Raw genomic sequence first — 26,756 nt, 5'->3', positions numbered from 1 at the left:
CAATTAACACTGTCCAAACATTGGTAGGTATATCTAAGCCTACTCATGAACATGAATTCTAGTTAATGTCATAAGCTGGTTTGGGGCTATAGCTCTATTTATTAAATGTGATTGCTATTATTTTTATGTCTGGGCTGTCCAATCACTTTACCAAACAGGGCCAACAGCCCAACATTCTAAGATACAGACAAACATTAACTGAGCTTAAGACCTGAGCAGCAGTTACTAGAACAGGTAGCAGAGAGCTACAATACACTGTGTGCACTGCTGTTTGGAACAATCAGCTTTCCCTTCATAACCCGAGAGCAGACTAGCGCTGGCTAAAATGGTAGCTAGTTGCATTATGATCAGTTATAATCTCATGACTTGGCAGAGAAACCCCATCTATAATATAGTGTTTGCCCTGGGAGAACATATGTAATTGCAAGACAGGTGAGGCATGCTCACAATGGAAAGTTTGAATGATTATTTCTTCTTCATCAAAAACCACATTAGTCAAAGACTGCTACAAAATAAACAGAAAAACGTAATAGTATCTTGTGAATATTTATTTGTTGTCACTTCTAAACAATAGGAGACTTTCTCCCTGCTGTAATTAATGTGCCAAATGCTACTCGCCATCTCTCTCCATTCTCACTATAAATCAAGCTGAATGTTTTGCTATCACATACTGCCATGCATCTAATTAATCCGTGATGGTGAAAAGCAAGGGTGAGGATTGTCTGTATGCAAGGCTGTGATTTACAAGAATATGGCTTCCGATCATTTCCTTAAGGTTGAGGATCTATCTATTCAATTACTTTATGCTGTTCCTATGTCTCCGTATTACCCAGAGGCTAACAAGGACCTACTGAGTAACATAAATATATCTGGCAGTTGACCTGGTTCTGCTTCTCTCAATTAGGAAGCTCTTTGTTTAGACAAAAGAAAAATCCATGTGTGTGTCTCATTGATACTGCAGCTCATAAAATTGTCATACAGTAAAATGTGTATACACATTCTGCAGATACACACATAGAGGGTTATGTACTAAGTACTCAGATTACAGAACTGGTGTGATTATGGCAAGTTTGCCACTAAATTTAAAATGTAAATTGCCATATTCAATTTATAGGGGAACTCGGTGTAATGATGCCATATCCATGGTCTTGGAACCTATAGCATAACCTCCATAGAAGGTATTATGGCAGAAAGTGTTCTTCTTGAAGAGGGTTGGCCAACATATAGGTTGCATCTGGCACATCAAGGCTCTTTCTGCTGTCCAATGTATCATTAAGAACCTCAAAGCCTATTTATAATATTTAGAAGATTAATTACCAAACCCATTGTAGTATTGAATAAAAAAATTATCTAGATTTATTTAAAAAAAATGTAAGTTCCTATATGCTGATAAATGTGTGCCTTCCCCTCCCATCATGTATGTGGAAGGCTTCACCAAGAGTCTCAGTTAGGATCACAGGGCAGTAATACATTTATTGGGAGGCAATAAAAAAATGCATTGGCGAGATGTAATAGAGTCTGAGCTTTGAAAAAGTCAGAGTTTAGTGCTAAACTAGCACTTTTTGTAGAATTCAGCAATGAAATAGGATATGGGAACATGCAAACTTGCATGTTTTCTGCAATAGTGCAGCTCACAATGGCAAAACTTGCATCCAGATGTTTTGCCATTGCACACATAAAACTCGGGCAATCAACGTGGCATCCACCACCAAGTGGTGCTGGGGATAACCCTGGGCCTTAGCCCTGGCTTTGGGTGCCCAGTAGGGAAGGGGGACCCCTTTACTGGGGGTGTCCCTACTCCCCCAGAAATCCCTGGCCAGGGCTGACTAGTTGGGGGGGGGATAATACTACGGCCGCCGGGACCAATATAAACGTGTCCTCCAGCTGTAGCATTACCCCTCTGGCTAATAGAGCCCGGATCTGATTTTAAAAAAAACAGGGGACCCCCAACATCTTTTTCCCGCTGTAATTTTGGAACCAGGACTGGTCCAAGAGCCCAGTGCTGTTTGTTAAAACACAGGGTGACCTCAGTTATTTTTCTCCCTCTATTTTTTCTACTAGGATCAGCTCAAAGAGCACAGGACTGGTTATGCTTATTGGGGAGAGGACTCCACATCATCTGTAAAGATTTTTTTAACTTTTTCTTAACTGTCACAGACAGAAGCTTAAACAGATGTTGTTGATCTGTGCATACTTCTGTCAAAACTCGCACCTTATAATCAAACTTACAGTACATTAGATGTTGTAAGTTTTCTAGCAAAAAAAAAACATTACTACATTGCACATTGGGGGTCATTCCGAGTTGATCGCTAGCTGCCGTTGTTTGCAGCGCAGCAATCAGGCTAAAAATCGGCATTTCTGCATGTTTGCATATGCACTGCAATGCGCACGCGTGACGTATGGGTACAAAGGCATTTGTTGTTTTGCACAAGTTCTAGTGAAGTTTTCAGTCACACTGACGGCCGCAAGAAGATTGACAGGAAGGGGGCGTTTCTGGTTGTCAACTGACCGTTTTCAGGGAGTGTTTGCAAAAACTCAGGCGTTTCTGAAAAAATGCAGGCGCGAATGGGCGTTCGCTGGGTGGGTGTATGACGTCAAATCCGGACAGGAATAGGCTAAAGTGATCGCAAGAGTTGAGTAGGTTCAGAGCTACTCAGAAACTGCACAAACAGTTTTTGCAGAACTCAGCTGCACACGCGTTCACACTTCTGCTAAGCTAAAAATACACTCCCCAGTGGGCGGCGGCATAGCATTTGCACGGCTGCTAAAACTAGCTAGCGAGCGATCAACTTGGAATGACCCCCATTGTTATAGCCTTGAGCTAACAAACTCACAGGTTATTACATAGTGGGTAATTCAGAGTTGATCGCAGCAGCAAATTTGTTAGTAGTTGGGCAAAACCATGTGCATTGCAGGGGGGCAGATATAACATGTGCAGAGAGAGTTAGATTTTGGGGGGGGGGGGTGTTCAAACTGAAATCTAAATTGCAGTGTAAAAATAAAGCAGCCATTATTTACCCTGCACAGAAACAATATAACCCACCCAAATCGAAATCTCGCTGCAAATGTTATATCTGCCACACCTGCAGTGCACATGGTTTTGCCCAACTGCTAACAAATTTGCTGCTGTGATCAACTCTGAATTACACCCATTGGCCCTCATTCCGAGTTGTTCGCTCGGTATTTTTCTTCGCATCGCAGCGATTTTCCGCTAATTGCACATGCGCAATGTTCGCACTGCGACTGCGCCAAGTAAATTTGCTAAGAAGTTTGGTATTTTACTCACGGCATTACAAGGTTTTTTCTTCGTTCTGGTGTTCGGAGTGTGATTGACAGGAAGTGGGTGATTCTGTGCGGAAACTGGCCATTTTATGGGAGTGTGTGAAAAAACGCTGCCGTTTCTGGGAAAAACGCGGGAATGGCTGAAGAAACGGGGGAGTGTCTGGGTGAACGCTGGGTGTGTTTTTGACGTCAAACCAGGAACGACAAGAACTGAACTGATCGCACTGGAAGAGTAAGTCTCGAGCTACTCAGAAACTGCACAGAAAAATCTTTTTGCAATATTGCGAATACTTCGTTCGCAATTCTGCTAAGCTAAGATACACTCCCAGAGGGCGGCGGCTTAGCATGTGTACTGCTGCGAAAAGCGGCTAGCGAGCGAACAACTTGGAATGAGGGCCTTTGTGCGGGTTGCGGGGCAAACTCGCACCTTTTAATGTCCCTCATTCCAAGTTGTTCGCTCGTTGCCGAGTTTCACTATATTGCGATTAGTCGCTTACTGCGCATGCGCAAGGTTCGCAGAGCGCATGCGCTTAGTTATTTTACTCAAAAGTTAGGTATTTTACTCACGGCATAATGAGGATTTTTCATCGTTCTGGTGATCGTAGTGTGATTGACAGGAAGTTGGTGTTTCTGGGTGGAAACTGGCCGTTTTATGGGAGTGTGCGAAAAAACGCTGGCGTTTCTGGGAAAAACACGGGAGTGGCTGGAGAAATGGGGGAGTGTCTGGGCGAACTCTGGGTGTGTTTGTGACGTCAAACCAGGAACGAAACTGACTGAACTGATCGCAATGGCTGAGTAAGTCTGGAGCTACTCAGAAACTGCTAAGAATTTTCTATTAGCAAATCTGCTAATCTTTCGTTCGCAATTCTGCTATGCTAAAATACACTCCCAGAGGGCAGCGGCTTAGCGTGTGCAATGCTGCTAAAAGCAGCTAGCGAGCGAACAACTCGGAATGAGGGTCAATGTGCGAAAAGGTGCAAGTTTGTCCCGCATAAAAAACTCAGACCCTATTACATCCCACCCCATTTTTCCACCATCTTCAGGTGTATCCATAAATAAGAAATGTTGGTGCCATCCATTAACTAGTAAATGGGGGTGTATTTAAAAATGTGTTTGTATGAATATGGGCATTTGTGCAAAAAGGTAAGTAGCAAAGGAACCAAAAATGTTGGTGTTTGGAAAATTAATCATTAGGGGGTAATATAATAGTTTACAAGTTTAAGAAACTGACTTATTCTCAGCTAGACCGCCATTAAATTTAAAATGTCATTTCGTTATTAGGCAAAACCAGCCTTGTAACTAACTGCTGCTTTAAACTGAATAGCATACTTGCTGAACACACGCCAGTTCCTTAAACACAAAACCTATTACATAACTCCCTTAGGGCCTAAGGGGGATATGTACTAAGCAGTGATAAAAGTGGAAAAGTGAGCCAGTGGAGAAGTTGCCCATGTCAACCAATCAGCTGCTCTGTGTACTGATATTATATGCAAATTGTAAATGTTGCGTCAATGCTGATTGGTTGCCATGGGCAACTTCTCTACTGGCTCACTTCTGCACTTCTGTCCCCCTAATTCCGATACAGTTCGTAAAGCAGCTGTGTCTTTGGATGCAGCTGCTATACAAAAATATGCAAAAGCATCAGGAGGCGTCTTGAGTATATAGACACCTGCTGCGTGATTGTGTGATCCGCTGCTGCGTCAGCATCAGATCCCTTGTGTTAACATTGGTCATCTGAGAAAACCTCAGGTTATGCAGAATGGGACGCTGTTCATGTTGCAGGGGGCAGGGAATCTGCCTTGCCACCTCCAGAAAATAGAGATGATGCCCCCATATTTGGGAATGCTGCCCAGCATATTACCCTCCCACCCCCAAATGCCGGCAGCCTGACAATCACACACTACCCATTGTACACATGCGCAGAACAGGTCCTCTGCATGTGCAGGTAGGTGCAGCATCACCAGAGATGTACGTAAACTAGGGTGTACATACATACATCTCCAAATCACACCCTTAGGGTGGAATTCAATTGTTTGAAAAGTCGGTTGGGTGTCTGTTTTTTCCTGTCTATTAGATAGGAAAAAACAGACACCCAACTGACTTTTCAAACAATTGAATACCCCCCTTAGTGTCTGACACGAAATTGATATTGAAATAAAATTTAGATTATACAATTTTTTGTACTTTGACACTAATGTTAGCCTTGTCTGTAGCATTTTAGAAGTAGAAGTAGTATACTGTATACATTTTTATTAATTGGCTTAAGGGTCTATTTACTAAGCCTTGAATGGAGATAAAGTGGACGGAGGTAAAGTATCAGCCAATCAGCTTCTAACTACCATGCCACAGGCTGGGTTTGAAAAATGATAGGAGCTGATTGGCTGGTCATTTATCTATGTGCACTTTATCTCCATCTAAGGCTTAGTAAATAGACCCCTCAGTTGGCAATTGTTTATTAGCGGTCAAGAAGGAGAACTGCTCTTTGTTAACATCTCATCACCGGGATGTAGTTATGTGACCGGCGGTCAGAAGATCGCCGGTCACAATACTGACCCCAACATCCCACAGGTTCTTAATCCCAACAGTCGGCATGCGACTAGCAGGGACTAGTCCCACTTGTGGGTGTAAATTACACCCATAGATTGGGAATAGAACCTGTGGTGAGCGCAGCTTGCCACCGAGCCTTCAGTGTTGCGAGTGCAGTGAGCCCACAAGGTGCTTCGTCGTGCTCTCGCCCCCACCGACATTTTGTGGCCGAGGTCCCGGCATTAGGATCCCGGCTGCCGGTACAGCATAAACCTGGGGATTTTCAATAATAATAATGTCTAGTACTGTACATGGGATTTATATTTCCTGCTTGATAAGGTTAAAGGGAATACGGTTATGTTACCAGCAGTCAGGATCACGGCGGTCAGGATCCCAACGCCAGAATTCTGACTGCTTAAAATACCAACACGCAAGATCCCGACATACAGGTCTATTCCCACTCATGGGTGTCCATGACGTCCATAGAGTGAGAATAGAACCTGTGGCGAGCACAGCGAAAAAAAGGTCCCCGCAACGTGGCAAGTGCAGCGAGCCCGCAAGGGTCTCCATTGTGCTCACCAACCTGACGGCATTCCGCCAGCATTTATCCCAGCGTTGGTATGCTGACCGATGGGATTCCTACCACTGGTCACGCATACCCAACCCGGTTAAAGAATATGCCTGGTTCCATAAATGCATTCTGTAAGTGTTTAAAGGACATATTTATCACAATCCGCATCTCATATATGAATGGGTTGTGATAAATACAACCAAAACGGAATTGCAAAAATTCAGTGGTTCTCAAACTCGGTCCTCAGGACCCCACACGGTTCACGTTTTCCATGTCACCCAGCAGCTGCACTGTGTATCACCAACTGTCAAATTTGAAAAATCTACAGGTGACCTGCAAAACATGGACCGTGTGGGGTCCTGAGGACTGAGTTTGAGAACCTGTGCGATAATTGGATACACTGCAAAATGCAGGGGCAGAACTTGCGAAAAAGCTCTGTACAGTATGTGCAAATCCTTTTCACACAGTTAGAAGAAGTCCGCGCATAAAGTCTATTTAGACCACAAAGCTGATCAGAGGGGCCAGCTCCCAGCTCTGCTCTGCCTGTCAGAGCAGAGCAGGAGTTGGGTCACGGGGTTGGGGCTATGGGGCATTGTGGCCCCCAAACCCTTTCCCATCCCTTTTCTTCTTTTTGTATCCCTTTTTCCTTTATTATTTTCAAAAATGTATTAAAACTATTATGCAGTGAAAAAAAGATTTAAAAGTAAGGAAAATCCTAATTTGCTGTTTTTTACTTTGTTTTCAGTCCCTTGTAATTTAATATTTCAAGGTACAACAGAACGCAATCCATGGTTTACAAAAAGACTCAAATGTGCATACCATCGCATTAGTAAGCATGATGGATTGACCTTATGCTGACTTACTGTATTTCCCAATAAAGATTTAAAAGAAGTTCTCAGTGTAGAATAAAACCTCAGCATTACAAGACTTTCAGAATCTCCTCTATCTCCAGCCCTGTGTTTGTGCATAATGTGATTATATGGAATGCCAATCAATAAAATCTTTCAGCCCATGCCAAGATTTCAATATATGTAATTCTAGTAAGTAAGATGGTAGCATGAATGATATATGAGTGTTCTTGTTTATTAGCGTCCCTGGACTATTTTGCTGAGAAGACAGCTGTAGCATTTTAAGGAAATAAAATGATTGACTAACATGAAAGTTATAATACTAACATTTTGTTATGGAAAGCAATCTGTTTCCATTTACCAGTCTCTAAAAGTTCAATAATTGTAAATAATAGTGTAATTTTGTGCTGTATAATACATTGTCAGAATTGGTGACCACACAGTGCATATATATCTATATGAATGGAGATACGGATGTCATGAATAAAATTTGTGAACAATGATGTCATCCTGTATTGCAAAATATACATATTGGTGGTATATTTACTAAAAATCGATTTGGGTCAATTTTGATTTTTTCCCCCCCCACAATGTTTATTCGATTTTTGATCAATTTTGTGTTTCAGGGTCTAAATCATTGGCGGTTCTATAATTGGTGCAATGTGTGCAGTGCACATCGGTCCCTTGGTCCAGAGGGGGCCCACACCGCACACATTGCATCCATATTTCAATACTTACCTTTGCAGAGTCCAGCATTGGGTGCTGCACTCCAAAATAGCTGATGCGCATACTTAGTAGTCAAATTGGTCTCCGGAACATAGCGGTCGCATGCACAGTAGACTCCGGCACAATTCCGGAGAATACTGAGCCGTGCAGAGGAGGGGGCACATGGACCCCGTCCTCTATTGAAATGCCCCTGGTCTAAACCCCACTTTTACTATTAGATGATTTTTGACATTATTTAAAAACAAATATGTAAAAAATAATTTCTTAGTAAATGTGGGATTGAGACCTTGAAATACAAAATCGACCTATCATAGATCAAAAATCGGCCCAGATCGACTTTTAATAAATATACCCCTAAATCCCACATTTACTAACAGATGATTTTTTTTACATTTTTTTTAAATGATGCCAAAAAGCATCTGTTAGTAAATGTGTGACTTAGACCCTGAAACACAAAATCGATCAAAAATCGACCAAACATTGACCAAAAATTGTTCAAAATCGACCCAAATCAATTTTTAGTAAATATATCCTAGGGACTCAATAGAGTTGAACATGAGTATTTTTTATTGCTGTACACAAAATACACGTTTCCGTATTGTGAATGGGCACCAAAACAGCTTGCCCATGTTCTTATACAGTATACTGTAGATTTTTTCAATTTGGCTTGCATATCCTTATACTGTACTGCATACAATACTGTACTGGCAGAACAGGAGCAGGACGTTGTAGTCAAGTTTAGATTGAATACAGTTATAGCATGTTCATGTAAATGCAACACAATTAGATTTGGACACAACCTTGGTACTACAGGCTTACAAAGAAGCTTAATGTCAGTCATTACAAAAGTGCCGGGGCAAAACTTTTTGCATGACTCACCCTTTATTTCACAACTATGTGTTTTTTGCTATCGAGCCTTTGCGGATGAGGTAATGATGGCACAATCAGCTGCAGATCATGTAATCAAGCCTTCTTTGACTCTACTGGGTAAAGGGGTGGGATCCAAAGTTGATCTATCCTCCCATGAGTCCTGAAAGACTCCTAAAAATTTGTGGGTCTACTGAACATTCAGAGAAATTAGGAAAGTATGTTTCAAAGTCACCCTTCCACCACAGTGCTACATGGTTGTGTCAAGGTGCAAAACTGAACTTTCTGGTTTGGTTCACTGTGTGCTCTAAATTAAGCTCAATCTGTCCAAAAATATAGGGTTTGAAATCAAGCAATATATTGGCATTATTTATTTAGATTAACAATGACAATATATTGGTGGCATTATATAATCTAAAGGCATTAGGAGTCTACTAGGAAAAAGGATGGTGATAGTGAGAAAACTGTTTGGAAGTATAGATATCTATAGATTCAGTGGGATTCTCCTTTCTACCTATTCTTTTAGTACTGTGATGTTTAATAAGGCATATTAATAAGTTAATATACTGGGATTGTGTAATATACTGTACAAACACCAACCAGTTTGCTGACCTAACAAACATTAGTGATAATACTGTATCTCCATTAAAATGACATCACATTCCATTTATGGCAAGCATCACATTGGATTTAAGATAAACCAGCATAACACCAATCAATACCAATTTACACTGACATAACGAGTAGAATGTAGCATTACTAAAAATACTCTAAAACCTCTAAAAACTGCAATTTTCTGAGGTTTACTGCAATACTAATGAATCACCATACATGTTAAACCAGTCCACAGCAGATAAGGCACACAAGCCCTATAAAATTCTATGGGGCTGCAATGTACCATATGCATTAAACTCCAGAAACTGTTGAGAGATTGATCCAAATAGGCAATGGTATAAAAGCCCTAATCTTTTTTCTTAACAAGTCCCCAGAGAGGGATACTTTGGATCCGTTTTCATCCGCCACAGCATTAGGGTTCCCATGTTATAAACCTGGAAGCAATGCTTGAAGTGGAAATTTAGGAGTGGGATTATGAAAATTTTAATCTTACGGCCAGGATTCCCTCCAGGCCCCTAGAAGCTTTTGGGATTTTGATAACATGAGCTGCATTTTAGATGCTTTTAGCAATATGTAGTATAATATTAAATATATTTTATGTTGTACCACTATTCACCCCGTGTTCACCTATCCTTAATGTCTATTTTAGTCCTACAGTTTCTCTCTCTTATGTGTCCCCTGCTTTGTTCACCTCTCTCTTATGTCTGTCATTTCTAATTTTTCTTACCTGTTTCCCTAGTCTGTCTTTCTCTTCTACACATCTCTCCATCACAGGTAACCCCTCACTCCCCACATGGCACATGCTCTCCTTTGTGTCTGATTACCTGCATCTCTCTCTTCCTTTACTAACCCCCTGCACCTCTCACTGCCTGCTACCCTTACAGCCCCTGCTTTCATCTCACCCCACACTTCTCACTACCTACTTCCCTCTCTCATCCCCTGCACTTCTCACTAACTGCTTCCCTCTCTCATCCCCTGCACTTCTCACTAACTGCTTCACTCTATCATCCCCTGCACTTCTCACTACCTACTTCACTCTATCATCCCCTGCACTTCTCACTAACTGCTTCCCTCTCTCATCCCCTGCACTTCTCACTAACTGCTTCCCTCTATCATCCCCTGCACTTCTCACTAACTGCTTCCCTCTCATCCCCTGCACTTCTCACTACCTACTTCCCTCTATCATCCCCTGCACTTCTCACTACCTACTTCCCTCTATCATACCCTGCACTTCTCACTAACTGCTTCCCTCTCTCATCCCCTGCACTTCTCACTACCTACTTCCCTCTCTCATCCCCTGCACTTCTCACTACCTACTTCCCGCTATCATCCCCTGCACTTCTCACTACCTACTTCCCTCTATCATCCCCTGCACTTCTCACTACCTACTTCCCTCTATCATACCCTGCACTTCTCACTAACTGCTTCCCTCTCTCATCCCCTGCACTTCTCACTACCTACTTCCCTCTCTCATCCCCTGCACTTCTCACTACCTACTTCCCGCTATCATCCCCTGCACTTCTCACTACCTGCTTCCCTCTATCATCCTCTGCACTTCTCACTAACTGCTTCCCTCTCTCATCCCCTGCACTTCTCACTAGCTGCTTCCCTCTCTCATCCCCTGCACTTCTCACTACCTACTTTCCTCTATCATCCCCTGCACTTCTCACTACCTACTTCCCTCTATCATCCCCTGCACTTCTCACTAACTGCTTCCCTCTCTCATCCCCTGCACTTCTCACTACCTACTTCCCTCTATCATCCCCTGCACTTCTCACTAACTGCTTCCCTCTCTCATCCCCTGCACTTCTCACTACCTACTTCCCTCTATCATCCCCTGCACTTCTCACTAACTGCTTCCCTCTCTCATCCCCTGCACTTCTCACTACCTGCTTCCCTCTATCATCCCCTGCACTTCTCACTACCTACTTCCCTCTATCATCCCCTGCACTTCTCACTAACTACTTCCCTCTATCATCCCCTGCACTTCTCACTACCTACTTCACTCTATCATCCCCTGCACTTCTCACTACCTGCTTCCCTCTATCATCCCCTGCACTTCTCACTACCTGCTTCTCTCTATCATCCCCTGCACTTCTCACTAACTGCTTCCCTCTCTCATCCCCTGCACTTCTCACTACTTACTTCCCTCTATCATCCCCTGCACTTCTCACTACCTACTTCACTCTATCATCCCCTGCACTTCTCACTACCTGCTTCCCTCTATCATCCCCTGCACTTCTCACTACCTGCTTCCCTCTCTCATCCCCTGCACTTCTCACTACCTGCTTCCCTCTATCATCCCCTGCACTTCTCACTACCTGCTTCTCTCTATCATCCCCTGAACTTCTCACTAACTGCTTCCCTCTCTCATCCCCTGCACTTCTCACTACCTGCTTCCCTCTATCATCCCCTGCACTTCTCACTACCTGCTTCTCTCTATCATCCCCTGCACTTCTCACTAACTGCTTCCCTCTCTCAGCCCTTGCAACTCACTCTCCATACTACCTGATCACACTTCCTGCTGAATATTGTCAGGAGTTGGTGGGAACAGTAGGCTCCCTTGGGATCAGCTAAGTGTATCACAGCTGTAGTAGATTTTTGCTGCCAGGACAGAACAATCAGCGACCCTCCTGATGTATCTGTCTGCCCCCCCCAGACTGCTCTGTCATCTATCCAATGGGAGCCTGTTGACATAGGAGTCTGGTTGGGGGAAGGGGTCTAATTTTCTGTGGCTGAGATACACCCAGCTGATCCCCTGTGAGCTTTCAAAAATGAAACAGGGAGAAAAAGTGATGGTAACTCATACCATCATATATCACCCCACTTCGGGCACTGCCTGGAAGTCAGTACTTCACCATGACAGGAAGAGCTATCCTACCATAATAGTAATCATGCATAACAGCGTGGGGTGGGTTGTATTGTATCACAATATAATTGCAACACATCATACAGCCTATCTATAGTTTCATTCAGTGTTTTACTTTTAATGCCTCTGATGCTGCTATGGAGGAGAAGCAGCTGTAGAATTTAACCTATGAAGCTGACAGCTGCTACTACATTGGTAATATGGGGGGTAATTCCAAGTTGATCGCAGCAGGAATTTTGTTAGCAGTTGGGCAAAACCATGTGCACTGCAGGGGAGGCAGATATAACATGTGCAGAGAGAGTTAGATTTGGGTGGGGTGTGTTCAACCTGAAATCTAAATTGCAGTGTAAAAATAAAGCAGCCAGTATTTGCCCTGCACAGAAACAAAATAACCCACCCAAATCTAACTCTTTCTGCACATGTTATATCTGCCTCCCCTGCAGTGCACATGGTTTTGCCCAATTGCTAACAAACTTGCTGCTGCGATCAACTCAGAATTACCCCCATGGTTCCTTGGCTATAATGTCACAGCCAAGGGTCACACTCCCATTGAGCAGCAAGTGAATGCCATCCCAACCCCTGCCTTCTAGGGAAATAAGTAGCTGGGAGGGAAGAGGATATTGAGAGTGTGTGTGTGTGTGTGTGTGTGTGTGTGTGTGTGTGTGTGTGTGTGTGTGTGAGAGAGAGAGAGAGGGGGGGGGGAGAGGGAGAGAGTGGGGGTGGGAGAGGAAGAGAGAGAAATAGAGGGGGAGGGAGAGAGAGATGCATAAATAGAATGCATTCAAATTAAATACAGCAGTGATGGAGAAAAGCAAAACAAGATAGAAATGTTAAGTGCTAGAGGAGAACAGCAAGACAGACGCTCTGCTTGTAAGTTTAACACCGACTTCATGTATTTTTAATCATGTTATTTCAACTGAAGTCAGCAGTAAAGGAGACAGCTCTTAACTCTGGCTCAGAGCATTTCTCTCACATGGATTCTTGGAAAAAAAGTGGCAAGATGTTTAATGAGGTTAGAAATAAAAATTGTGAGGCAGCAACAAGCGCACTTTACATTTGTGCTGTTACATAACACTCCAATTATATCAAGCAAATAAGCATAGGATATGTGTCGCCACGAATTACACTTTATACTTCAATAGCTCATGAAAGAACTACCTGCACACCATCATAGCCACTATGCAAAAGAATGGGGGCAGATCCATCAGGCATGCCAGTTGTTTAAAATATCAATATGTCTGATGCTGTACTAGATATTATTTTATTTTAAAGAGATCATTGTAATATGTCAAGTCAATCATTTTACTTTGTAAATGTTGAAGAACATAATTTAGGCTGATTTGGAATAGCAATAATGTGAAATTCCACCTCTCTGTGACAGTAAGGTAAAATGTGCAATGTTACCCTCAAAGCTGGCCACCATTTAGATCTGTGCCCTGGCCACTGAGCGGATGGTCTCACTTGTCATCCCCTCTGCTGTTCTTCTTAAAGGGGGCAGTGTTATGTGCCACTTGCACTGAGCTGAAACCTACAGGGAATGAGGCTTCAGAGGGGGGTTAGGATTAGGTATCATCGGGGAGGGCTAGGGTCAGGCTGCGGGAAAGGTGACTTAGGGATAGTTAGGGTTAGGGAGGTTAGGGATTAGGGATAGTAGCCTTACCAACTAGGTGTCGGGATGCCGCTGTTGGTATTCTGACTGCTGGCCTCTCAAGCGTTGGGATCCTGATACCATCCTGCCACAACAGTCATGAAGTTATGGGTCGCACGCACATAGGTGGTCAATCCGAGTTGATCGCAGCCAGCAACTTTTTGCTGCTGCTGCGATCAACTAGTACATGCCTATGGGGGAGTGTATTTTAGCTTAGCAGGGCTGCGATCGCTTGTGCAGCCCTGCTAAGCTAAAAAACTTTAAAGCAATAGAAGATTAGGCCTATACCTACTTACCCTGTGTGACGATCTATGTGATGCTGGAGCCGGCTTTGATGTCAGAAATCCGCCCTCCGTTCTCCTGGAAACGCCTGCGTTTTACTCACCACTCCCCGAAAACGGCTCGAAATGGTCCGGATCCACCCTGGAACGCCTTCTTCCTGTCAATCTTCTTTGCGTCAGCTCTGCGACCGCTTCCTATGTAAGCCGCGACGTAACCTGGTGACCCCTGTCGCCGGGCAACATTGCGCACGCGCACTGCGGCCGCCGCGCATGCGCATTCCATATCCGTTCGCACCACAGCAATAAACCGCTGCGTGCGAACGTGTCGGAATGACCCCAATAGTACAGTATATTCATCACCAGACTGTATTCCAAACTGTTAACAATACTATGGAATTCTGTCTAGTTTACTGGGTTGGGTTGTGCATGAAATATAAAGACACAAAATACTGTAATGTGGCCCTGCTAGTATTCTGATAGGATAACAGGATAGCAATATGGAACCACCCTGATTTCAGCAAGTTGCCTCTAAATTTAAAGTGGCGATCATCTATATGGCAAACCCAGCCTCATAATTGATTGTTTCTTTAAAGACAGTGGTGGACTCACTGACATTATGGGGTAAATTTACTAAGATTCGTATTTTCCCGTTTCAGGTCAAAGTTCAATCACGAATGACATCGAAAGTGTAAAACTGCAACTTTTTGAATTTGTTGCGATGGATTTACTAAGCTGTCGTATTCGGGTTTTTCTTTTCTTCCGATGTCGATGTCATTCGTGTTTTTTTTGTGTTTTTTACGGCAGTGATTAGCAAAACACTGCCGACTTTTTTACAATTAATCTCGGCCGGATCTGTGTGATCCGTGCTGGGGTTCTATTTTTTTTTTTTTTAATTAAACACTGTAAAATTTTAAAAAAAAATTGCGTGGGGTCCCCCCTCCTAAGCATAACCAGCCTCGGGCTCTTTGAGCCGATCCTGGTTGCCGAAATATGGGAAAAAAAATGACAGGGGTTCCCCCATATTTAAGCAACCAGCATCGGGCTCTGCGCCTGGTCCTGGTCCCAAAAATACGGGGGACAAAAAGAGTAGGGGTCCCCCGTATTTTTAAAACCAGCACCGGGCTCCACTAGCTGGACAGATAATGCCACAGCCGGGGGTCACTTTTATATAGTGCCCTGCGGCCGTGGCATCAAAAATCCAACTAGTCACTCCTGGCCGGGGTACCCTGGGGGAGTGGGGACCCCTTCAATCAAGGGGTCCCCCCCCCCAGCCACCCAAGGGCCAGGGGTGAAGCCCGTGGCTGTTCCCCCCCATCCAATGGGCTGCGGATGGGGAGGCTGATAGCCTTTGTTGTAAAAGAAAAGATATTGTTTTTAGTAGCAGTACTACAAGGCCCAGCAAGCCCCCCCCGCATGCTGGTACTTGGAGAACCACAAGTACCAGCATGCGACGGAAAAACGGGCCCGCTGGTACCTGTAGTACTACTACTAAAAAAATACCCAAAAAAAGACAAGACACACACACCGTGAAAGTATAATTTTATTACATACATACACACATACATACATACTTACCTTAAGTTCCCACGCAGGTCGGTCCTCTTCTCCAGTAGAATCCAAGGGGTACCTGTTGAAGAAATTATACTCACGAGATCCAGGGGTCCAGGCTCCTCGGGAAATCCAGGGGTAATCCACGTACTTGAAAAAAATAACAAAACGGTGTCCCGACCACGAACTGAAAGGGGACCCATGTTTGCACATGGGTCACCTTTCCACGAATGCCAGAAACCCACTTTGACTTCTGTCTAAGTGGGTTTCTTCAGCCAATCAGGGAGCGCCACGTTGTAGCACTCTCCTGATCAGCTGTGTGCTCCTGTCCTCACTGACAGGCAGCACACGGCAGTGTTACAATGTAGCGCCTATGCGCTACATTGTAACCAATGATGGGAACTTTCTGCCCTGCGGTTGACCTAAAGTGACGTCACCGCTGAGCAGAAAGTTCCCAGCATTGGTTACAATGGAGCGCATAGGCGCTACATTGTAACACTGCCGTGTGCTGCCTGTCAGTGAGGACAGGAGCACACAGCTGATCAGGAGAGTGCTACAACGTGGCGCTCCCTGATTGGCTGAAGAAACCCACTTAGACAGAAGTCAAAGTGGGTTTCTGGCATTCGTGGAAAGGTGACCCATGTGCAAACATGGGGCCCCTTTCAGTTCGTGGTCGGGACACCGTTTTGTTATTTTTTTCAAGTACGTGGATTACCCCTGGATTTCCCGAGGAGCCTGGACCCCTGGATCTCGTGAGTATAATTTCTTCAACAGGTACCCCTTGGATTCTACTGGAGAAGAGGACCGACCTGCGTGGGAACTTAAGGTAAGTATGTATGTATGTGTGTATGTATGTAATAAAATTATACTTTCACGGTGTGTGTGTCTTGTCTTTTTTTGGGTATTTTTTTAGTAGTAGTACTACAGGTACCAGCAGGCCAGTTTTTCTGTCGCATGCTGGTACTTGTGGTTCTCCAAGTACCAGCATGCGGGGGAGGCTTGCTGGGCCTTGTAGTACTGCTACTAAAAACAATATCTTTTCTTTTACAACAAAGGCTATCAGCCTCCCCATCCGCAGCCCATTGGATGGGGGGGGACAGCCTTGGGCTTCACCCCTGGCCCTTGGGTGGCTGGGGGGGGGGGACCCCTTGATTGAAGGGGTCCCCACTCCCCCAGGGTACCCCGGCCAGGAGTGACTAGTTGGATTTTTGATGCCACGGCCGCAGGGCACTATATAAAAGTGACCCCCGGCTGTGGCATTATCTGTCCAGCTAGTGGAGCCCGGTGCTGGTTTTAAAAATACGGGGGACCCCTACTCTTTTTGTCCCCCATATTTTTGGGACCAGGACCAGGCGCAGAGCCCGATGCTGGTTGCTTAAATATGGGGGAACCCCTGTCATTTTTTTTCCCATATTTCGGCAACCAGGATCGGCTCAAAGAGCCCGAGGCTGGTTATGCTTAGGAGGGGGGACCCCACGCAATTTTTTTTGAAAAAATAAGCACTTTCCCACCCCTTCCCACTGATATACATGCACGGATCTCATGGATCCGTGCATGCCTATCCAATCACGAATAAAAAAAAAAGGTCTGTTTTTTTTAGCACTTTTTTACGAGTTGTAATTTTTCACGGCAGTGTTTTTTTTTTTTTTGCTTTGCACTTCTTAGTAAATGACCGAGATTCATACTTAAACAGCCGCGTTTTGACCGATGGTGTATTCATTCGTGATTTTTTTCCTAGGACTTCAAAATATTACGAATGCCCTCATCACTGCCGTGATTATTGCTTAGTAAATTACCGAGATGACACTTTGATGAAAAAACGGCATCTCGGTCAAAATCGGGAGCTTAGTAAATTTACCCCTATGTCTGTCTCGTATTCTAGGAATGTATTACACAACCCCCGCTGTTTTCTGAAATCAATATATACTACATGAATTTCCGGGAATATTCTAAAACCTATTGCTGCTTTAAAATGCTTTTGTGTTTACCCCAAAGCAGTGGAAATATCCTATTGTACTGCAGTAGTGTTTTACCTGGTGTTGCGCTGGATACTGTCGGCCACTGCTGTTCGAGTCCTACAGCTGCGCCACGTAAGACTGCTGCTCCTTCGATATGTACAGCCCTGTACAAAACAGATAATTTGGGTTAAATATTAATTAGTGTATCTTCAAAATAAAGACTGACATATACACTGTTTATTAACATAAAGATGATTATAGGATTTAAGAATTGAAAATAAAATAGAACATGGTTTATAGTTTCTCGCAGACTGTATTTTATTTAACATTTACAATAGTGCATTACTGACTCAATATGATGTTTTACTGTATGTTTAAAAATACTGATCAGAACTTATATAAATCTATCAGAAATCATTATTGCATATGTAGTCCATAATCAATGAAGACAGATGAGATCTGAGGAAGGACATAATCTTTCTCCCATTGGCATGCAACTAAATGGGAGTCTCTCTGCAGAAAATCTTCACCATTCTATTGATATCACAGCCAAGGTTATAGCTGGTTAATACAGTCATTCATTGCTTGCTGGACAACTTGCATGGAGGGTAGGCTTCCTATGGTTTGAATATATGTATTACAGGGAGTTCTACAGTTATCATAGGATCAACACTTAGAACATTCCTACCCCCTCAATGGTTTTGAGCACATATCTAAACAGCAATAAAAAAGGTAAAGGTACAAACATCATGGCAGGGGTGACTTTATTCTTGCCATCAAAGGGGGAAAATGCAATACAAAAGATTTATTTAATGAACATTTAGGGGGTAATTCAGGCCTGATCTCTGTTGTGCGAATTCGCAAGCCGGCCGATTATCAATCGACTGCACATGCAAACAGATAGTAGTACGCGTGCGTGAGGCCAAACAGCTAAAAAAAATCCAGCGACTTTTATTATCGCTAGCCGTCCGCAAATTGATTGACAGGAAGGCGGCATTTGGGGGTGGTAACTAGCCATTTTCTGGGAGTGTCAGGAAAAACGCAGGCGTGGCCAAGTGTTTTCAGGGAGAGTGTGTGACGTCAGCTCCGGCCCCGATCAGCCTGTTTCTATCGCAGTAGGAGTGGCTCCTGGGCTACGTACAGACTTTCAGAGACTGGAAAATCATTTGATGATGAGTGAGTTGTGAATGAATTTGCAGTTGAATTTCACAAGCCGCACGCACACTTGCACGGGGCGGGTTTTCACTCTGTCTGGGCGGTGACTATCTGATCACAGAGCTCTGTAAAATCGCAGAGGAGCAATCAGGTCTGAATAACCAGGGCCGAAACTAGGGGGGGGCTAGGGGGGCAGGCGACCTGGGCGCCAGATTGGAGGGGGCGCCGAGACCCCCTAACACCCGCCGCGGCACTTACTTTTAAAAACCCCCTTCTCCCGAGTGCCCAGCTCGGGGGGCGGGGTTTCGCGGAATGACACGATTGCGTCGTGACATCACGGCGCAAACGCGTCATTCCACGAAACCCCACCGGAGGAGGGAGAAGGGGGAGCCCGGAGCCGCGCAGACGAGGAGGGAGAGGCGGCTGAAGAGCGGCGAGAACCGCTTCAAATGTAAGTCAGCCCCTCTCCCTTCCTCTCTCTCTCTCTCCCTCCACCACCTGCCGCAATGTGTAAAATGGGGACCTGTGCCTGCCGCTATGTGTAAAATGGGGACCTGTGCCTGCCGCTATGTGTAAAATGGGGACCTGTGCCTGCCGCTATGTGTAAAATGGGGACACTTGCCAGCGTACTGTGTAAAATGGGGACCTGTGCCTGCCGCTATGTGTAAAATGGGGACACTTGCCAGCGTACTGTGTAAAATGGGGACCTGTGCCTGCCGCAATGTGTAAAATGGGGACACTTGCCAGCGTACTGTGTAAAATGGGGACCTGTGCCTGCCGCTATGTGTAAAATGGGGACACTTGCCAGCGTACTGTGTAAAATGGGGACCTGTGCCTGCCGCAATGTGTAAAATGGGGACACTTGCCAGCGTACTGTGTAAAATGGGGACCTGTGCCTGCCGCAATGTGTAAAATAGGGACACTTGCCAGCGTACTGTGTAAAATGGGGACCTGTGCCTGCCGCAATGTGTAAAATGGGGACACTTGCCAGCGTACTGTGTAAAATGGGGACCTGTGCCTGCCGCAATGTGTAAAATGGGGACACTTTTTCCTGCCGCAATGTGTAAAATGGGGACACTTTTTCCTGCCGCAATGTGTAAAATGGGGACACCTGTCTGCCGCAATGTGTAAAATGGGGACACTTGCCAGCGTACTGTGTAAAATGGGGACCTGTGCCTGCCGCTATGTGTAAAATGGGGACACTTGCCAGCGTACTGTGTAAAATGGGGACCTGTGCCTGCCGCAATGTGTAAAATGGGGACCTGTGCCTGCCGCAATGTGTAAAATGGGGACACTTGCCAGCGTACTGTGTAAAATGGGGACCTGTGCCTGCCGCAATGTGTGAAATGGGGACACTTTTTCCTGCCGCAATGTGTAAAATGGGGACACTTGCCAGCGTACTGTGTAAAATGGGGACCTGTGCCTGCCGCTATGTGTAAAATGGGGACACTTGCCAGCGTACTGTGTAAAATGGGGACCTGTGCCTGCCGCAATGTGTGAAATGGGGACACTTTTTCCTGCCGCAATGTGTAAAATGGGGACACTTTTTCCTGCCGCAATGTGTAAAATGGGGACACCTGTCTGCCGCAATGTGTAAAATGGGGAATGGGGACACTTGCCTGTCGTACTGTGTAAAATGGGGACACTTTTTCCTGGATATGAAATTTATGTTAGAAAAGGCAGTTTCTCAGGTAAAAAAGTTCTGAAAGAGATATATATATATATATATAAAGTGGAATAAAGGGCGGCACTCCATTGGTTTTAGAAAAAACAGCTCACTGAGGCAGCATAGGTTCAATCAACGTTTCAGGTGTCACCTGACGAAAGGTGCTAATAAAGACACCTGAAACGTTGATTGAACCTATGCTGCCTCAGTGAGCTGCCTCATGTGCTAGGTCGACAGGTCTAAAGGTCGACATGAGGATTTTTTTTTTTTGGTGTCGTTTTCTTCATAGAGTGACCGGGATCCCAAATTAGTGCACCGCATTCGCTCGCCATGCTTCGGGCATGGTGCCTTCGCTCCGCTACCGCTTCGCTCGGCACACTTTACCGTTCCAATCGTAGTCCACGTGGATCGTTAAGTATGAAAAAAAAAAGTGTGAAAAACTCATGTCGACCTTTAGACCTGTCGACCTAGCACATGTCGACCTAGAAACCCTGTCGACCTTCCATCCATGTCGACCTAGTGACTGTCGACCTATAGTGGTCGACCTAAACATTGTCGACCTAGACACTGTCGATCTTCAGACCGGATCCCCTTTAAAAGCAATGCTTGTATCATGCACTTCAAGAACTACACCTACATACTGGCACCCACAATGGCATATCTATAATGGATGCAAGGTGTGTGGTGTACACAGGTCCCTGGGTCCAGGGGGTCCCACACACCACACACCTTGCACCCATTTAATTATACTTACTGCTCCATCGGCCCAGTGATGTCTGTGGAGCTGCAGAAAACACTGGGAAAATGGCCGCCAAGGCTGCAGACTCCTGGGACAACCATCCAGCACATATAGTGCATACAGCACAACATGTATGTTTACATGTTATGCTGTGTCGCATATCAAATCACTTTTTGACTAAGATGCATTTTCTGCAAAAACTATGCCCAATGCTAGCATCTGGGGCACCGAGAAGGGCTGCTTGGTGTGACTGCAGCATATGAACACACATCTGTACTTGTGTTGCACTAGTTGCTTTGCAACAAAAGTCACAACCTAGCATCTATGGTACACGGCAAGAGGCTTTAGTTTAGCTGCAGTTATGATGTGACTAAGACGTAGGGGTAAATTTACTAAGATTCGTGTTTCAGCCAATTTTAGCCAAGATCAATCTCCGCTGGAATCGGTCGTTTTAGATTGCAACTTTTTGAAAATAAAAACAGTAATTTACTATGCTCCCGCTTTTCTTCAATTCTAGTTTTCTGATGTTTATGTCATTCGTTAATGTAGAGCAGTGTTTTATGGAGGAGTTTAGTAAAACACTGTCGAACATTACGGTTTTTGCGTTTAGTAAAATTACCGAGATGCATCTTCGTCCAAAATGCAATCTTTAATGGAAATGGGAGCTTAATATATTTCCCTTGTAGTATCTAGTGAAATGTTTGCTGCGCTAATGGTGTCAGAGCATCTCAGTTGCACCAGGCATCTTACACCATTTGGCATAAAGATGCTAAGTATATGAGGACACATCTGTACATCAGAGCATTGCATCATACAGTATAAAGACCTCGGACCCTGTTGGGACATAGCTACTGTAGCCACCAGGCCTGTTTCTAGAAAATTTGGCTCCCACTGTGAATAGTATACAGTAATGCCTCTCGCAACATATGATGACCCAAACAGTATTGCCCCTTGGCCATATGCCCCACACAGTAATCTCCTTGCACCATATTATGCCCCACACTGTAATTCCCCTTGCACCATATTATGCCCCACACTGTAATGCACTCTGAACTATATTATGCACCACTCAGCAATGCCCCTTGAAACATATGCCCCACACAGTAATACACATTTAACCATATGCCCCACTCAGTAATACCCCTTGCACCATATGCCCCACACAGTAATGCTCCATAATATGCCCCACAGTTATCCCCTGCCACTTTAAAATATGCCTCATAATGTGGGTTTACTCACATAATATGCCCCACTACTACCTGCTTGTTGTCAGGTGTTTCATGCCACCACCACATTCCTCAGCTGGGGTCCCAGCATTTTCTAGTGGTCCCGACACTGGCTCCTGCCTCTAGTGAATGTCCCTCCCCAAAATGGCAGTGATTGCACAGCTCACCCAGCCCTAAAAACGGCCCTGATAGCAAGTACTGCATACTTGACAATATTTTATGATTTTGCTGCCGCGAAAGTACAAGAATGATTCTAACATATGGCTCAGGCTATACAAGCCTTGGTATGCCGCAAATCCAATCATGTTCTGTTTAATTAACTTCCGTATGCTATTCTGAAATAGTGTATTTAAATGCAAACAAAATATGGTAATTTAGAGATGTGCAATTCAGTTCATTAGTAATCTGAACCCACATTCATTTTGTGGATCTCTATCTAACAGAGTCCCAGTTCGGATCTTCCTGTGGTTTGAATTCAGATATTAAATTCGAATTTCAGGTTTTGAATTGCAAAAATGACATGATTTTAGCTGTTAAACATTTTCAATAAATCCAAAACCCAAGATTCAGTTTCAAATCTATGCCAAAAAACTTGAGGTTGAATTTTCAAAACCAAAACACAACGATGAAATTAGAACAAAAATCAAAACATGAGACCCTGCGCACATCTCTTGTAATTTATAAGGCTAGATAAAAAGAATTGATAATAAGTACCTCTTTACAAGTATTTACTCTACTAACACCCAGGGCCGGTGCAAGGTTTCTCAGCACCCTAGGAAAAACTTCAGCCTACTACCCCCAACCACCACCAATAACCACTTCCCAGCTTTTCAAACGAAAGTGGGACTTATAAGTTCCACAGCCACACTTTCATTAAGTACAACAAAGATGTTTCTTTCAGAAACATACTTCATTTCATTATAGGCAGACTCAGTGGTGCCTCCCCAGATCCTGGCGCCCTTGGCAGCCGCCTAGAGCTGCCTAATAGTAGAGTCTGCCCTACTAACAACACCTTTATCCCATACAGAGGTACACACTTTATATTGTCTCAATCTCCATTCTTGCCACAGTTCTGCTATTTTTCTCCTAGATTTTAAGATGTCTAATAAGCAAATCCCTTCCTCCCCTTTTTTTTTATATCTGCAGATTGTTTTGTCTACAGTTTATGTGGATTTGGTATGTAATACTAAGGGGATGCCAGCTGTCAGTATCCCAACAGTGGCATCCCATTTGCTGGAGTGCCGTCTGCAAGTCCCCTTGCGGGCTCGCTGCACTCGTCACAGGTTCTGTTCCCACTTGGTTGGTGGCGTGCATCCACCAACCGAGTGGGAATTATGGGCGGGTGCCGGTATTCCAATTGCCAGTAAAATGTCAGCTACTAGGATTCTGGCGTCGGAATCCTAACCACTAGGATACCGACAGCCAGCATTTTGATTGCATCCCTTTTATGTCTGTTTCCTGCATAGTCCATTTTTAGCACCACTGTAGAGTAAGCATTTGTGTTTTAATACTAGGAAATATTTAAAATACAAAAAAAAAGTAAATATTCTCCTGCTAGAGTTATCTGATGTGATCACTATGGATCTCAGGACCTCATTCAGCTTCAATAGCAGTTTTGCTAAAAAAGCAAAACTGCTACTGCTAAAATAACATGCTGGGGGCCCCCCAGCACAGGTCAAGGCTGCCCAGCATGCGATGTGCCGCCTAGTAATGCAATCACAATTCAATTGCAATCGCATCGCAGAAATCGGCAAATAGTGCTAGTCCCCTGCATACACAGACAGGCTGCAAATTCAGGAGCACCGCTGCCATGTTTCCCGTCACAGGAAACATGCTGATCTACATCCTGCTCCAATCCCCCCCACAATGCTGTGTTGCCGCCCCCCTGAGTGCCCGCCGCCTGTCAATCATTTTGAGACTGCATCCTTCCAAAGCCATCAATAAGATTGTACTAACAAAGCCATCCATAAGAATTACAACTGGTAGATAAGTATCTTCTATTTTGTAAGTACACCTCAAATGTAAGTTGTTAATTACAAATTACTTTTTTATCATTTGTTTCAGTTCTCACAGACGCTAAATAATGAAGTTTTCACAATATGAATATGGTGGTATCCCTGATGCCGGCATCCTTTCACCCCCAATGTCAGCACTTATAGGGGTATTACACTTTGGCTGCCTCAGACACCCAAAGCAGTGCCGTAACTAGGCATTTTAGCGCTGTGTGCAAGAACTGACATTGGCGCCCCCCCCGTACAAGATAGGCGCAGTGCGCGCCGTAGACGCGCGAAAAATATATAGGGGCGTGGCTTCACAGGAAGGGGCGTGGCAACAAAATAATATCAATTCACACTACGGTGCACAGTAGTCTCCATTATTCAAATTACGCTGCACAGTAGCGCCACTACACCAGGTAGAGCCCCTTTTATACATTACAATAGACAGTGTCCCCCTTTTTACACATTGCGGCAGCCAGTCCCCCTTTTTACACATTGCGGCAGCCAGTCCCCCTTTTTACACATTGCGGCAGCCAGGACCCCTTTTTACACATTACGGCAGCCAGTCCCCCTTTTTACACATTGCGGCAGCCAGTCCCACTTTTTACACATTGCGGCAGCCAGGACCCCTTTTTACACATTACGGCAGCCAGTCCCCCTTTTTACACATTGCGGCAGCCAGGACCCCTTTTTACACATTGCGGCAGCCAGGACCCCTTTTTACACATTACGGCAGCCAGTCCCCCTTTTTACACATTGCGGCAGCCAGGACCCCTTTTTACACATTGCGGCAGCCAGGCCCCCTTTTTACACATTGCGGCAGCCAGGACCACATTTTACACATTGCGGCAGCCAGGACCACTTTTTACACATTGCGGCAGCCGGGACCACTTTTTACACATTGCGGCAGCCGGGACCACTTTTTACACATTGCGGCAGCCGGGACCACTTTTTACACATTGCGGCAGACGGGACCCCTTTTTACACATTGCGGCAGATGGGACCCCTTTTTACACATTGCGGCAGACGGGACCCCTTTTTACACATTGCGGCAGATGGGACCCCTTTTTACACATTGCAGCAGATGGGACCCCTTTTTACACATTGCAGGAGAGAGAGAGAGAGAGAGAGACATACTTACCTTCTCCCCGCTGACAGGCTCCTCGTGCAGCTTCCTCTCCGTGCAGTGTGAAGTCAGTTGAGAAGGAGGAGGAGGGAGGGGGGAGCAGAGAGCCGCAGCAGCGCTATTTGATTGGTAGTAAGCGCTGCTGCAGCATCCCCCTCTCCTTCTGTATTGGCTGCCTGGCGCTGCTGTGGATGCTGGGATGCATCCACAGCAGCGCCAGGCAGCCAATACAGAAGGAGAGGGGGATGCTGCAGCAGCGCTTACTACCAATCAAATAGCGCTGCTGCGGCTCTCTGCTCCCCCTCCCTCCTCCTCCGCTGCCCGGCGCTCCTGTCTTCTCTCCTCCAGCGCGGCGCACGGCGCAGTCACAGAGGCGGCATGTAATGAGTCAATTTGACTCATTACATGCCGCTGGCCGTGCGCCCCCAGGGCAACTGCGCTGTGTGCCAAGCCCCCTTGGCACACACGTAGTTACGGCCCTGACCCAAAGCATTGATAAGGCGCAGTTGGAGCTGCGATAACATATGGAATTGAGGACTTATCCCTGATCCCATGTGTTTTTGTGAGATCGCAGGTCCAATTTCATCCAATCAAATCGCCATCTATTTGGATACTGCAATAATTACCATTGGTCAAAAATCGTGATATCCGCCCATTTTGATTTGCTGAAATGGCATCAGAGAGAAACTGCGATAGAGAGAAACTCTTTTTTACCCTACATTTTTAAAAAGTAAAATCAGCTGTGTTAATACAGCATACATATTATTCTATGACCTTACCGATTATTCCTCATAAAAAAAATATATTCTGTAAAGAATATTTTTCAAGCAGCTTAGTAAATGCCACTGACAGCATCACTTACAGTACACATACTTCATTGTATAGTTCTGATTAAAAGAGTCATGTCCTGTTAAACCACTTATGATATTTAACTTGAATCTATTTTCACCTCTACTGCCTACTTTCCTGATCATAGTTCTTAAAGAGCGATTAGTTACACAGCAATATGGATGGTGTAATGATTAGCATTACTGCCTCACAGCACTGAGGTCATAGGTTCGATACGCAACATGTCCCTAACTGTGTGGAGTTTGTATACTCTGCCCGT

General features: G+C 44.7%; 1 protein-coding gene across 13 annotated transcripts in view; it reads right to left on the bottom strand.

Moving 5' to 3' along the window:
- LOC134933536 (protocadherin alpha-C2-like) overlaps positions 1 to 26,756 on the bottom strand; it is a 349,525-nt gene that overhangs the window by 34,351 nt on the left and 288,418 nt on the right. For all 13 annotated transcript variants that reach the window (XM_063928797.1, XM_063928798.1, XM_063928801.1 and 10 more), the window contains one exon: positions 17,815 to 17,903. In XM_063928797.1, the coding sequence (XP_063784867.1) occupies positions 17,815 to 17,903 (89 nt within the window). The remainder of the gene's footprint in view (positions 1 to 17,814; positions 17,904 to 26,756) is intronic.

Source organism: Pseudophryne corroboree, chromosome 6 (assembly GCF_028390025.1).
Source record: "Pseudophryne corroboree isolate aPseCor3 chromosome 6, aPseCor3.hap2, whole genome shotgun sequence".
In the NCBI taxonomy this organism is placed as follows: Eukaryota; Metazoa; Chordata; class Amphibia; order Anura; family Myobatrachidae; genus Pseudophryne; species Pseudophryne corroboree.
The sequence above is the reverse complement of the archived record's forward strand: the minus strand, read 5'-3'. Positions and strand labels throughout refer to the sequence as shown.